General features: G+C 38.6%; 2 protein-coding genes across 3 annotated transcripts; one reads left to right on the forward strand and one right to left on the reverse strand.

Annotated features, from left to right (window-relative positions):
* Positions 1 to 146: 146 nt before the first annotated feature.
* On the reverse strand, positions 147 to 9,139 carry uqcrc2b (ubiquinol-cytochrome c reductase core protein 2b). 2 transcript variants are annotated; one of them, XM_067575549.1, is made up of 14 exons: positions 8,995 to 9,139; positions 6,705 to 6,791; positions 6,101 to 6,250; positions 5,626 to 5,690; positions 5,466 to 5,522; positions 5,178 to 5,302; positions 4,737 to 4,834; positions 4,585 to 4,642; positions 4,309 to 4,404; positions 1,916 to 2,115; positions 1,624 to 1,704; positions 1,439 to 1,515; positions 673 to 826; positions 147 to 531 (listed from the first exon to the last, which is right to left on the reverse strand). In XM_067575549.1, the coding sequence occupies exons 1-14, from the start codon at positions 9,025 to 9,027 to the stop codon at positions 448 to 450; spliced, it is 1,365 nt and encodes a 454-aa protein (XP_067431650.1). In that variant the 5' UTR covers positions 9,028 to 9,139; the 3' UTR covers positions 147 to 447. The 2 variants fall into 2 exon arrangements, with proteins under 2 accessions (XP_067431650.1, XP_067431649.1); XM_067575548.1 differs by lacking the exon at positions 6,705 to 6,791 and adding an exon at positions 6,568 to 6,669 and having other exon boundaries at positions 8,995 to 9,131.
* A 2,037-nt stretch (positions 9,140 to 11,176) lies between these two features.
* On the forward strand, positions 11,177 to 12,903 carry LOC137172215 (NHP2-like protein 1). Its single transcript, XM_067576516.1, has 3 exons — positions 11,177 to 11,333; positions 11,511 to 11,631; positions 12,427 to 12,903. The coding sequence occupies exons 1-3, from the start codon at positions 11,331 to 11,333 to the stop codon at positions 12,687 to 12,689; spliced, it is 387 nt and encodes a 128-aa protein (XP_067432617.1). The 5' UTR covers positions 11,177 to 11,330; the 3' UTR covers positions 12,690 to 12,903.
* Positions 12,904 to 13,234: the final 331 nt, after the last annotated feature.

A 13,234-nucleotide genomic window follows, 5' to 3' on the forward strand; every position in this document is an offset into this window, starting at 1 on the left:
AAAGTTGAGGATCACTCTTAATTCGTTTCATACGGTAGAAAGCTGTAGAACAAACAAATAAGTGGACCTTGAGTTTAGATTGTTCTTGTTTCCAAGGTCAGGAATGAGCTAAAACTCACATTTTACACCACAACAAACCATAACTGTCACGTTGGTAGATAGAATTTATTCATTATTTTACATCAGCTATACAGTAAATGCGGACAAATGAGTGGAGCGTGACATTGTGACGCATCAGAGTAGCATCACCTGAAAATGTACTGTTACAACACCTATAAGTACCCTGTGGTGTTATGACACGATATCTCTCACAACAACAGCATTTGCAAAAAGGTGATGGTGTTGACGATGAACTTTGCTCGCTTTCTCTTTTTGTCAAAATGTGGAGGAAACAAATTCTGCTTTGCCGTCAAGAGTTAGGTACAGTAGGAGATTATAGGGAGGGCTTTAGATCTCATCCACGAAGGGTGTTTTCATGAGGTTGCCGTTGGATGCCATGGCCTTCTTGCCAGACACGAATTTCTTGGCAGCCTGGAAATAAACAGCAAGAAAGTTAATAAATTTATTAATAACAAAGCTCAAGTTTCACCCAGTAAAGCAAAGATTCAGCCCATCTTACAGTTATCTAACTGAAGTAATACAGTAATGCATCGACTGAGCCGAATATCTTACGTTGGCGACGTCGGTTAAGGAGACGTTGTCAATGTCTTTAGAGATTTCTGCAGAGGTGCGGTAGGATCCGTTAGCCAGGGCCTGAGTGCCCATGGCCTCCAGCAAACCCTCTGAAGTCTCCAGAGACATCAGGAAATCAGCCTTCAGCTGGGCCCTGCAGGGAAAACAAAGACGAGTTCAATGTATAACGTTTAAAAAGTTGAAGGTTTTTTTTTTGCTTATTCTGAGGTGTGATGGTTTTTCTGTGTACTGTGTCAACTATCCACTTCACTTTAAGAACATAGGAAGACTTACTGGCATAAGAGAACAAAGAATGGCACCACCCAGAGGCACCAAGTGGAAACTGTTTCATGAATGAGGACTTTGAACTGCCAGAAATCAGCTTGAGACAATTTAGCTTTCATTATGTTTCAATTAATCAGGTCTTGCAGGCAGATGATGATGATGATAGCCACCATTAGAAGGAATGAGATGCTTCTGAAGTCCGACAGTTATTTATTTAGTTATTTTTTTGTGAAAATAAAAGCCCGACCAGTACAGACCTGCACAAATCTCAGAGCAGCTATCATGAATTAATACACCCACTTCTTTCCAACAAGCAAACATTGAAATTATCTCGAACAACATGAAAGTAGTGCTACCATGGCTTCATCTCAGCTGTATAATTGTTCCTTATTAATTTAATTTTAATCCATCATTTCAATAGTAAATTAAAGAATGTGTTGTGTCATAGTGACGTTTCTGTCTGTCTGTCTGCATGTCTTACTTTGCCCGAGTGAGGTCAGCAGCTGTGACTCCACCATCAGCAACAGCCTTCACCTGGCCAACAGCAGCCTTAATCACCTTGAGAGACACAAAAACACAGAGGTCAAACAGTTTCTGGTTTCATATTCAAAAACGACTGCAGCTACATAGATAAAGAGGTGTTTGTCGTGGCTAAGAGATACTCACATCGCCAGCAGCTGCAGCCTGGGAAATGGTGTAGATTCCAAACATACCAGAGTCAGAGTAGTTTGCATTGAAAGCACTGACCTGTAAAGAAAAATGTTTTTACAGGTGCTGTTGCAATTAGGATTGAACATACATTCACGATTGAGTAACAAATATGTGATCTTGTCCTGTGTTAAGATAGCACACACACACCTCTGCAGATACTGCAATAGTCCCGTGTTAAGCCAGGGAAAGCCCTGGTGTATGAATGAACTGTTTCACAAGTTTAAATTACAAACTGACAACCACTCACATCGAAGGGGTCAGTAGTTGCCTTGGCAACACCATGCCCCAGTTTGCTGCTGGTGTTGGATCCCCGCTTTACATGTGGACCAGCTCCCAGTAAATGCTGCAGCACACTGAAGGCCAGAGCCTCGCCGGTGCCCGCTGCTGCTGACTGGCTCACCACCGCTGAGTGGACCAGACTGTTGTTGTTGGTCTGCCGAACCTCACCTGGAGAGACGCAAGAGGAGACAAAACAGGTGTATCACTTTCTTGTGTGTAACTAAAAACCAAGGACATGTGTATTGATTTTAAGCGTCATGCATCAAGTTCTGTCAGTACTGTAATTAATGGCCAGAGTGTAGAAACAGTGGAGTCTTTTAAATACTTTGGCACCATGACTTAGCACAAATTCTTATTTGAGGAAAACTCAAATATGCTGAGCAAAAAAAGCCAGCAGTGTGTTTTCTGCCTGTGACCGCTGGACAAGTTTGACAGAACTTAGATGATATTGTTTTATAGATCTTTAATTCAAAGTGTCCTGACAGTTTCTTTTATCTGTTGGTTGGGTTCTCTTAATCTGTGTTTCCCCTATAATTGTAATTTTTTTTGTAATGCCAAAAGTAGCGGCAAATATCCATTCATTTGGAAATCAATAATCATTTGCTGAGGGGGCCTCCATGCGGCGCTGCTCCAAAACATGAGTCAACCTCTGTGTTGTTGCCTGGGAAACTGTTGGTAGCATAGCTCCTTTAAGGAATAAGGCAGTGCGTAATGTGTGTGCGTGGTGAGTGTGAGAAAAGTGTCGGTAAATGTGAGCAGAGCAGAGGAAAAGATTAGCAGTAAGTTGTCAATCTGGCAGTGAATGTAGAGTACAGGCTACAGTGTGTCAGAAACACTGCTTAATGTTAAACAAATGTTTCCGTTTCCTGTTTTGTTCTACTGCTGCGCCAACAACTGCCCTATGGGGACAATAAAATGATTGAATGTTGAAAAGCAGCATCCACAACAATTTGGTTTTAGACCAAAATGTTCCACAGAAACTGCAAATTGTTATTTCATTGAAAACGTAAAGCATTCATTGGACAGAGGTAATGTCGTGGGGGCAGTGTTTCTTGACCTGAAAAAGGCATTTGACACTGTCAATCATGACATTCTCCTGTCTAAATTGTCTACATTCAATTTTTCAAAACAAGCAATTGATTGGTTTGAGTCATATATTCAAACTAGAGAGCAGTATGTGAAAGTTGACCAAGAAAAGTCATCCCTTTTGAACAACAGAATAGGTATTCCTCAAGGTTCGATCCTGGGTCCGCTGCTTTTCAATCTGTTTATAAATGACCTACCTACAGGCTGCCCAGAGGCCAACTGCCAGCTTTATGCAGATGACACGGTCATATATGTACCAGCCAAGTCACCTAGCAAGGCAGCGGAGATCTTGACTGCATACTTGGATGATGTTCATCAATGGCTGCAACGTAATCATCTTGTCTTGAATTTGACAAAAATAATTTCTATGTGTTTCTCCATTAGAAAACAGGGCTCACTTGAAAATTTTGAAATTAATTTACGGAATGAAGAAATAGAGGAGGTCAATGATTTCAAGTTTTTAGGGATAATCTTAGATTCGCAACTCAAATTTGATAAACATATAAAGAAGATTTCAAAAACAGTAAAGTCGAACCTTAATTGCTTCAAACTAATCAGGCACTACATCCAAAGACAAGACAGTACCAGAGTAACTAGGAGCATGGTGAATGGCAACTGTAAAATACCATATCGTACATCTAAATTTGGACAATCAGTCTTCTCCATACAGGGCTGTCAACTCTGAAACACATTACCAACTGAAATCAAATTAATTTCAGATATAAAATCTTTTACAACAAAGGTTGAGTGCTGGCTAAAAGCAAACCAGAGCTGTACCCATTTTTAGGTAATTGTTTTTTTTTAAACTGTACATGACAATCAATGTAATTCAGTGTGTGTATTTTATTGTACTCCCATATCTGTAGTGCACTGTGGTTTTTATGATGATGAAAGCTATATATTTTAATTACAATGTATATGTAAAGCCCAACTAGGGACAAGAGTTGAAAATTAGCAATAGCTATAAACTCTCTGTGCAGTACATCAGTTTCATGCTCTGTATTGGAACTATGTTAAATTGCATCATCCCTATCAAATAAAAAAAAAAAAAAAAAAGAGTTCTCTATGATTGTAAATGCAGCCAATGAGTCACTTTGTTATTGCAGTACTGATGTGACCTGGTTATAATTGTCTGCTTTTATTTTTGACTACACTACACCCACTTAATTTTGTTGAAAGTAAAATGAAAAATAAGTCAAAACAAAGTTGATCCGATTGTTTTTACAGTTGGTGTTTGTCCAACATGCAGTTTGTTAGAGTGTCTGTTCAGCTCACCTCCACGAAACTGAGCTTTGGCCCCTGTGGTGCCCACTCCACTGCGGATGTTGAGGAATTGCTCTCCAACTTGCTTCAGCACAGCATGATCAACACCTGGAAAAAAGAAAAAAGAGACATTAAGGCCTTCATAGTTCTTTGTTCATTCAATATAATTCTTTGTATGATACTTTAATGTTTACTTCCATCAATAGCCAAATAAAATCACATCAGGTTTACATCGTATTGTTATAGTATTATTATATACACATGTGTTAATAATGTAATGACTCTTACCAAGTCCAACAAGAGCCATTCTTGCACTTGTGAAATTATTCTGGACATACTGGTGCAGCTGGAGAAAAGATATAAACATTGAGAAGTGGGTTTAAATGTGTATATTACCAATATCAGCGTTAAAGAATAAATCCCTGAAAAAAACTACTCACATGGTCAGCATGGATGTTGCCAACCATATGATCTGGACAGTACAGGGAGTTGCACAGTGCGTTCTTGTAGGCCATGTCATGCAGACCTTCAATCACACCTGGAAAAGAGAGAAAGAGACATGATCATAAACTACAATTCTCCATAGAAATAGTGACTGGGTTTGGTGCATCTGTCTAATGTCATCTATTAAGTTAAGTTAAGGGCAATTTTGACAGTTATACATCTCAGTAAAACAATGCTTTTTACAGCATTTTCTGACACATACTGCTTGATAATCCTGTATAAATGTCTTTCTTATGGTGTAATTAAACATTAAAATAGCATCTTTGGTCATTAATCATGCTGAGCTCTGTGGTATATAAGTGGGATATATAAGAGAAGTAGTTCTATGATCAGTCAATGTGAATATTTACATGAGTGCAAGAGAACTTAATGCTCACCTATCTCAGCACTCTGTGCAGCCTGGGCCTTGTCAAGCTTCACTCTGGGTGTAAGTTCTGTAACCTCCCATGGCCGAAACTCCGGGGCTGTTGTCACGTTGATCAAATACTCCATCACTGTGTCACTGCAGATCAATAACGAAGGGTCAGAAAAAACATGTTCTGTTTACTGTGCCATCATCCTGCCCTCCTACATGAATTTCAACAAAAACAGTACTGCATGGGACATTTCTATCATGAGTCCCAGTTCAATTCTGACTCTGGCGTACAGGTTTTATAATGACTCACATGTCATCTCTCAAGCAGTCAACGGTGTAGACCATGTTCTCTCTGGATGAAGTCACACTGCAGAGGCACAAACATGCAGATATCCAGATAAGAATACTGCTCAGAAAAGACTGTACTTGTATTCATTGGTTTGTTATAAATGTTCTTGGATGTTACTGACCTCAGGCTGCCTCCTACTGCCTCAACACCACGGCATATCTTGAAAGATGAAGCTCCTTTGGTTGTCTGGAAAAAGCACAAATGCAAGTCTCACACAGAAGGCTATAATTATGCTTCAAATATATATTTGGTACATTCTCGCACTTGTGCTTTATAGCTATTTAAATACTAAAAGTAGGGCTGGAAAAAAGATCTTTTAAATATTAAATCAGCTGTTTGAATCTGCATAAAACTCAAAATACACCAAAATTGGAGAGAATGAAAACATTGGCTATCAGTGTTAAAGAAATGTGTGAGTGGAAAGTTCAACAAATTAATACTACATGTGCAAAGTCTGTCAATTATAACTTCTGTAAGTTAACATAAATATATACCGACAAGGTGCAGCTGCATTTATTTCTGTAATTCTTGAGCACAGAGGGGTCAAAGCAGATGAATGAAGACAGAGCTCTACAGGCTGTATTGATGTATCATACCAGGCTGGAGGCCAGTCGGAGGAGGTGGGTGACCCCCTGGTTGTCAGGGGTCTCATAACGACAGCCAGCCTTGATGAACACTCCGATCTTGGAGGCTGGGGAATAGTTCTCCAGAGAGGCGATCACCAGTCCACTGGGCAGTTTGGTCACCTGGACACATATAGAGATGTCCTTTTAGTCCCATCATTACATCAAGTATATATGTGTAGATATTAAGTTAAAACATGAAGCGTAAGCCGTAGTTTATACCTCAAAGGTCTTAAGACAATAGGACATTCAGTTAGATGACTTGTAAAGACATATTACCAGTATTTTTGACATCCTACTAAAAGAAAAGAATATTTAGAGAATACAACATAACTTTTCTATATTTTTTCTTATTTCTATAGGCAGAGCAATTTGTAACTATCTGGACCCTGCCAACCCCACAGAGGTCCCGAGAATAACCATTCCACTCAGCAACATACATGGACATCCTGGGAGGAGTGGGCAGCCCCCGGAGAGAGCTTGACGCCAGCCAGGGGCTGGGCAAGGGACTGGCTTGTTCTGGCAGCCGCATAGAAGCGTCTCTGTGGAGAAGAGAGACAAGTCAACAACCACTGACCTGCACATCCTGCGGCTGAAACTTAACGTGTTCGGCGGCCCCGGTGAAATCCACCTTACGGGCAGCCTGGGCCGCATAAAGCCTCGTCTGGAAAAACAGAGAACATGGGAAGGCGGGACATTACAAGTAATGTGTTACTGGCTTGCTGACTCTAGGCACGGCCAATCTGAGGAGAAAGGAAATCTGAGCATGAAAGATTTTGAAGTGATGGATTAGGGACGTTACATTTTATTGATATGATTTCTGTCCAAATGTTTCTCATATACAACATACATTAACAAACATTTTTTATTCATTTTGTACATCCTTCCTCTTAAACATAGAGTGTAGCGGGATGCTCTATTCTGCTATTTAAATACTGTATGTCTTCTAATTCTTCATTATTGCAGTAAAACATAGAGAAAACTGATGTTTCAGTAGTTATTGGCCCTGAACTGAGACAGAAAGACAAATGACTAATCTCACAAGGTCCATTTAGTATATGTTCTGGAGCTTTCAATCATTTCACATCTTCTTCATCAGTTGTCTTTGAAGCAAACATGAATGAAAAGTCCTTAAAGAGCTCAAAAAATGGAAATTTGAACATCTACAGTTGTATGACAACTGGGCACACTCCACCTCCTGATGAAGATTATACAATGTGATCGAAAGCTCCAAAACAGCTACTAAATGGACCTTTTTTTTTTTTTTTTTTTAATTAAAAGAATTTCAGATAATATTACCTCCCATCTATGGACTTTGACAGCATAAAGCTGTCAGATATCTTGGAAGTCTGTAAATCTATGCCTGTATTTCAATCAGATCTTATTTCAATACAAATAGGAAACTGTTATCAATGCATTTTTGTTTAAAATATGTTAAAAGACGCAGTGCTCTAGTTGTTGAGCTGAAGTTATGTGTTATTCCACCATTGGAAATTAGTTTTGTTATAAAGCACTGTCTTATGTTTTGGCCAATGTAGTAGTACACTGCAAAACCCAAGCGCCAGATACTATAGTCTGATAAAGTTGCACTTAAAGTGGAAACTTAAAGATCCCCTCAGACATGTGTAAAGATATGAGAAAACTAATCTGCTTGGAACAATGATTTGTGTCTGATATGAATTTTCCACAAAAAAAGCATAATTACCACATTAATATCCTTAAAATGGCATCTGCTCCTTCTCACTCATTAAAAATCCCAGAATCTATGAATATGCAAATATTTTTCATTTCAAAACTTTAACTGCTGGATGCAAGATGTCCCCTACTTCACTGTGAAGTCCATTCTCAGTGTATGTGTACTGGGGCCTTCAAGTTTCCACATCACACTTGTGTAAGTTGAATATTGGACCAGGATTATCTTCCAAACCAGTCGAGATGTCACAAATCATGCTCAAACCTCCTCTCAGGGAATATTACTGAGAAAACATTTCCAGTAGGTTTTTACATGTAGAAAACATATTGATATCAATTACACATTTCGCTGTAGCTCCCCTGAGACTGCTGTTTAGTTATTTTGGTAGGCTACTTCCCATTTGTGAGACTCTTTTGGAATAACGTGTATGTTTATCAACAGCCATATTGTACATTTTGTTGTAGTATCCCTTAAAATCAGATTTTCAGTGAGCACAGAGAAGTTAGTTGATTACTTCCTGGTATGAATCCTCCGTATAAATTGTTAATATGCTATGAATTCTTACTATTTGTTACCAGCAGTCTTGTATTGTTCTGGCTGGAGGAGTCTGAGGGGAGGGTTGGTGTGGATGATGGGGTTAAGGGGATAATATAATATGATTCAGGCTGTATTATATTAGTTTTACTTCAATAATTCCCTTTTCTCTTTGTCCCATGTCTATTTAAGTTTAAAAAATAATTGAAAAATATTTTCAATTAAGTGTCAAACTCTGCACATACATCATTCTGCACAGTGAAGCTCACACATTTAACTGTAGGAACAAGAAAAGAAAAACATATTTTTGAGTGGAGGGGGACTTTAAGGTTAGCTGTGGAGGAGATGCTCAATCATATCTAGTTACACAAACACGAAGCGAGCTTTCACCTCTAAGGTAGCTAACTGTTGGGTATTTTAAGGTACTGTAAACTGAGTATTACAAGTAACGACTCGACCTGTCTGGTGTTTATGATGTAACTTAGCTAACGTTTCCCAGTTGGTTTGGTGCTGGTTGAGCTCAGTCATCTCAGGCTTCACCGAACAGCTTCTTTACAGCTTTTTACACCGTCTGACAACCACGCAAAGAGTGAAACAGACGACGAAACGGTTTGTTTCACCGGTAAAACGACGTCCTTACCGATAACTGACTGATACCCCGGATCCCCTTCATCTCCCGTCTCTCTCTCCTTCAGCCAGGACGATGAAGCCAATATGGCCGACTTGAAAGTGCCCTACCCAGCATGCCCTGCGCGATCTTTGCTCCCAAAAGTACCGCTGAGCCAATGAGCGTGCGCCCTCTGTTGCCACGGAGATGAATAAAATGAGACAGAAGTATAAAATGGTCGTGTCTAGCTGGTAACCCTAGATTTGCGAAACTGTAATATTCGAAACACATAAAATTATCGACTAATGTTACTTAATTGTCAATAGTCATAACTGAATTCCCTGGCACTTTGTTTCCACTTTTTGTTCTTTAAACTTGTTCATATGTCACTGTTGTTTGAGTTTCACTGTTGTCAATGAAGTTGCCAAAATAAAAAAATAATAAATAAACTGCACAGATTTTTTTCCACTTTATTAAGAACATTAATGGACATGAGACACATTCTTAGGAACAAAATGCCAGGGCAGTTCACAAACAATATATGAGAAACAGAAAGAAAATCAGACAGATAGTTAGATAGATAGATAGATAGATAGATAGATAGATAGATAGATAGATAGATAGATAGATAGATAGACATATCATAGACGTATCATAGACACATCATTTTCATACTCATCCAACCATTCAGTGACCCCTCGTGCCCTGTGAATTGAGGCATTGTCATCCTGGATCAGGATAGAAATGTTTCATCATAGGATAAAGGTAATGACTCAGAACAACTTTGTATTGATTTGCAGTGACACTTCCCTCTAAGGGGACAAGTGGACCCAAACCATGCCAGCAAAATGCCCCCTACAGCATAACAGAGCCACCAGATCCCCTCACTGTAGGGGTCAAGCCTTCAGACCTGTACCAGTTTTTCCTTTAATTTGTCACCTATCTGTATGGCAGGTAATTCAATTTAGAGTCATCTTCTAGTATTCCAAACAGTGTATGTTTCCAAAATAGTATATAATGTTCAGCAATATGGCTGTTGATAAAGGTACGTGTTATCCCAAAAGAGTCTCACAAAAAGGCAAAATAAGTGAACAGCAGTCTCATTTGGGGTATAACAAAATGTAGTACTGATATCATTATCTTTTCTACATATAAGCACCTACTGGAAATGTTTTCTCAGTATTATTCTTTGAAAGAAGGTTCGGCTATTGCCTCACAACCGTACCTCTTTACAAATATGATTTTAAAAAAATATGCTGTCCCAAAGTGAGGACAAAAAACAATAAAAATAAACAATACAGGCAGATAATAAAAGTTTACAAGTTAGACAAAGAGTATTCTTCATATATATGGTCTGAAACATACCTATTTTTAATAGTGAATTGTCAATAAAAAATACAGCATTTAGCAAAAAATGCTGTCAGTTATAGAAATAAAGATTGATTAACATTATAACATTCTATAAGATACAGAATAAGATTTTTGTGCATAGATTAATAAAACCACAAGGACATGTATTTACATGAAATACTACTAGGACTAAAATGCCAGTTTAAATTAAATCATGAACATTTAAAAATAAATAAATAAATAAAATGAAGTAGCAGTACTATGAAAACAATTAATCACATGTCCATATAGGCTTATACAAAATAGTAGAAGAAAAATGATATGAAGAAAAAACACTTGCAATGAATAAAACCATAAAAACCCTACTTAAAGCATAAATACGATACACATTTTAATGAATAATTAATACTATTATTATTGTGTTTATTATTTCAGTTGTCATATTAAATATTTACACAGATGAAGTTTAAAATCTGATCGCATTATTGATAAAATCATTTCAAAACATAAATAGGTCTTTTTTAAAATCAGAAAAGGGCAAAAAAAAAAAAAAAGAAAAGAAAAGCATTTCCTGTCCTTTTTAGCGGTTGTTACCAGTGCGCATGCGTGTCACTCCACACGTGTGGTAAGCTTTCCTAGGACGGCAACGTTACGACCCGCCCTATTCTGCCTTTGATTGGTTTACTCTGATATTCTTACACTAACTCTAGCCAATCCAACTCCTCATGCCTAAACCTAACCAACCCAGCCAACGAAGACAATGATTACTAGCCAATCAGAGGCAGAGTTGGGCGATTCATGACTTCGCCATCCTAGGAAAAGAAAATAGCGTCCGGCAAACGTTTTAGACCTGCTGCATGCGACAGAGCTCCTCGAGTTAGTAGCTAACGTGACTGAACTAAAACTAAAACATTACCTCGCGTCTTGTTGTTCCTTTTATATCTAGGAGACAAAAAATAGTCCTCCGTGAAGCATTTCGCCGAGAGGGCCGGAATACCAGAAAAAAAACATAATTCACAATGGTGAGTGTTGTGGAGCGAATGAACTAAGAAGCTAACTGTTAGCCAGCAAGTTGAAGAAACTAGACTTTAGAGGGAAATGTAACCTTAAACGTCATACAATATCCTCGTGTTTTTTAAATTTACACAGCGTCTCTGCTTCCACGTGGTCACTGTGGTTATATTTTGTTTTATTTCCAGACTGAAGCTCCAGTGAACCCAAAGGCCTACCCCCTGGCCGACGCCACGCTGACCAAAACCATTCTGGACCTGGTACAGCAAGCTTCAAACTACAAGCAGCTGAGGAAGGGAGCTAATGAAGGTGAGGAAAAATAAACATCTGTGTGAGCTATAATGTAACTAGTCAGTGCGCCCACTTAAAAGCTGGCAATGAATATTATTCTCCCACTCTCAGAGGCAATGTGACATCAGAGAGGTCTGAGAAACGTGGTGTCTCTGCAGGGTTCACACAGCGCCAAACAGCTGGGTTTCCTTTTAAAGCCTCTCACATGTGTGCGTGTAAAAGACCTGGAAAAGTATCTTCAAGCAACAACAACTGATCAATTTCATCACTGATTAATCCACCTAATTTTTAATTGATATATGGAGTGATCAAAAGCTGACCAATTTAAATGTCTTGTCTTTGTATTGCTTATTTCATCTCACCAATAGCCTAAAAATCTGAAATAAATACTGCATCTATAATCCTATATTGACACTGGCATAAACGACAAATCAACTGCAAATGTTTGCTGTATTGATGAGTGAGGAATCACTTATTATTGTTCAGCTGTAAAATTACAGTAGATATTTTGTTCAAAAGACAACAAACCTTATTCTGAATGAATGCAAAACAATGTTGAAGTATCTATACTAAAACTAAACACTGTACAACAGTGTAAAGCGGCAACATACTTCATTTGTGAAGTGTACAGTATTCCAATGATAGTCATTGATTGTTAGATAGGTGTTGTTTCTTTGTGTTCGTTCAGAGACTGAAATCTGTGGTGTTGTCTCAGAATCACTTCTACAACAAGTGGGGAGTCAGTGTAAAGCTGCTAAAAGGGGTTTGAACTGTTATTATATTGTACTTATGGTTCTCTACTTCTTCCTCCAGCTACGAAAACCCTGAACAGAGGCATCGCCGAGTTTATTGTGATGGCTGCTGATGCTGAGCCACTGGAGATCATCCTCCACCTGCCATTGCTCTGCGAGGACAAGAACGTCCCGTACGTGTTTGTCCGCTCCAAGCAGGCCCTGGGTCGGGCCTGTGGGGTTTCACGCCCCGTCATCGCTACCTCAGTCACCATAAAGGAGGGATCTCAGCTCAAGCCACAGATCCAGTCTGTCCAGATGGCTATTGAGAGACTGCTTGTGTGATTTTTGTTGCACTGTTGTGACAATGTCTCCCTTTTGAAGAAAGATGAAGACAAATTCCAGAGCAAATATAATGTTGTCTTATGTTTGATAAGAAACAGTTGTTGTGCATGACAAGAAAGTTAAGCTTTTTTATTTTTTAGGACTGTGAGTCCACTTCAGTGTATCAGTTTGCCATGGCATCACCTGATTCATAATAAAACATTTTTTATTTAAACTTGATGTTTTTATGCAGTTCTGTTCAGTGTTTTATAGTGGTTTTCATCCAGAGTGTGTAGTTGTCCTTTAACTATATCAAAAGTGTCCACAAAAAAATAGTTATAGTAAAATAGTAACAGCTGATTTCACCAGGAGGAGTTGCTCTATTCCAGAAAGCAGGTTTAACAAACTGAGCCGAACCCTGAACTGATGAATCCTGAGATAGAAAGTCTGAGTTTTGGATTTCAAAAAAGCTGATCAGAGTTTGTTCAGTCAAACTTGAGTATGTTCACTCTGAGTTAAGTGTGGTGAATGAAAAAAAGCCATCATCAATGGAGCTCTAATATCAC

Source organism: Thunnus thynnus, chromosome 20, assembly GCF_963924715.1.
Source record: "Thunnus thynnus chromosome 20, fThuThy2.1, whole genome shotgun sequence".
NCBI classification, from domain to species: domain Eukaryota; kingdom Metazoa; phylum Chordata; class Actinopteri; order Scombriformes; family Scombridae; genus Thunnus; species Thunnus thynnus.

Coding starts and splice junctions, on each gene's coding strand:
- uqcrc2b (XM_067575548.1), bottom strand. CDS start 9,027: ATGAAGGGGATCCGGGGTATCAGTCAGTTATCG. Junction 4,405..4,584: donor AATGGCTCTTGTTGGACTTG/GTAAGAGTCATT, acceptor TCTTTTTTCCAG/GTGTTGATCATGCTGTGCTG. Junction 1,705..1,915: donor CAACTACTGACCCCTTCGAT/GTGAGTGGTTGT, acceptor TTTTCTTTACAG/GTCAGTGCTTTCAATGCAAA.
- LOC137172215 (XM_067576516.1), top strand. Junction 11,632..12,426: donor GAGGAAGGGAGCTAATGAAG/GTGAGGAAAAAT, acceptor TTCTTCCTCCAG/CTACGAAAACCCTGAACAGA.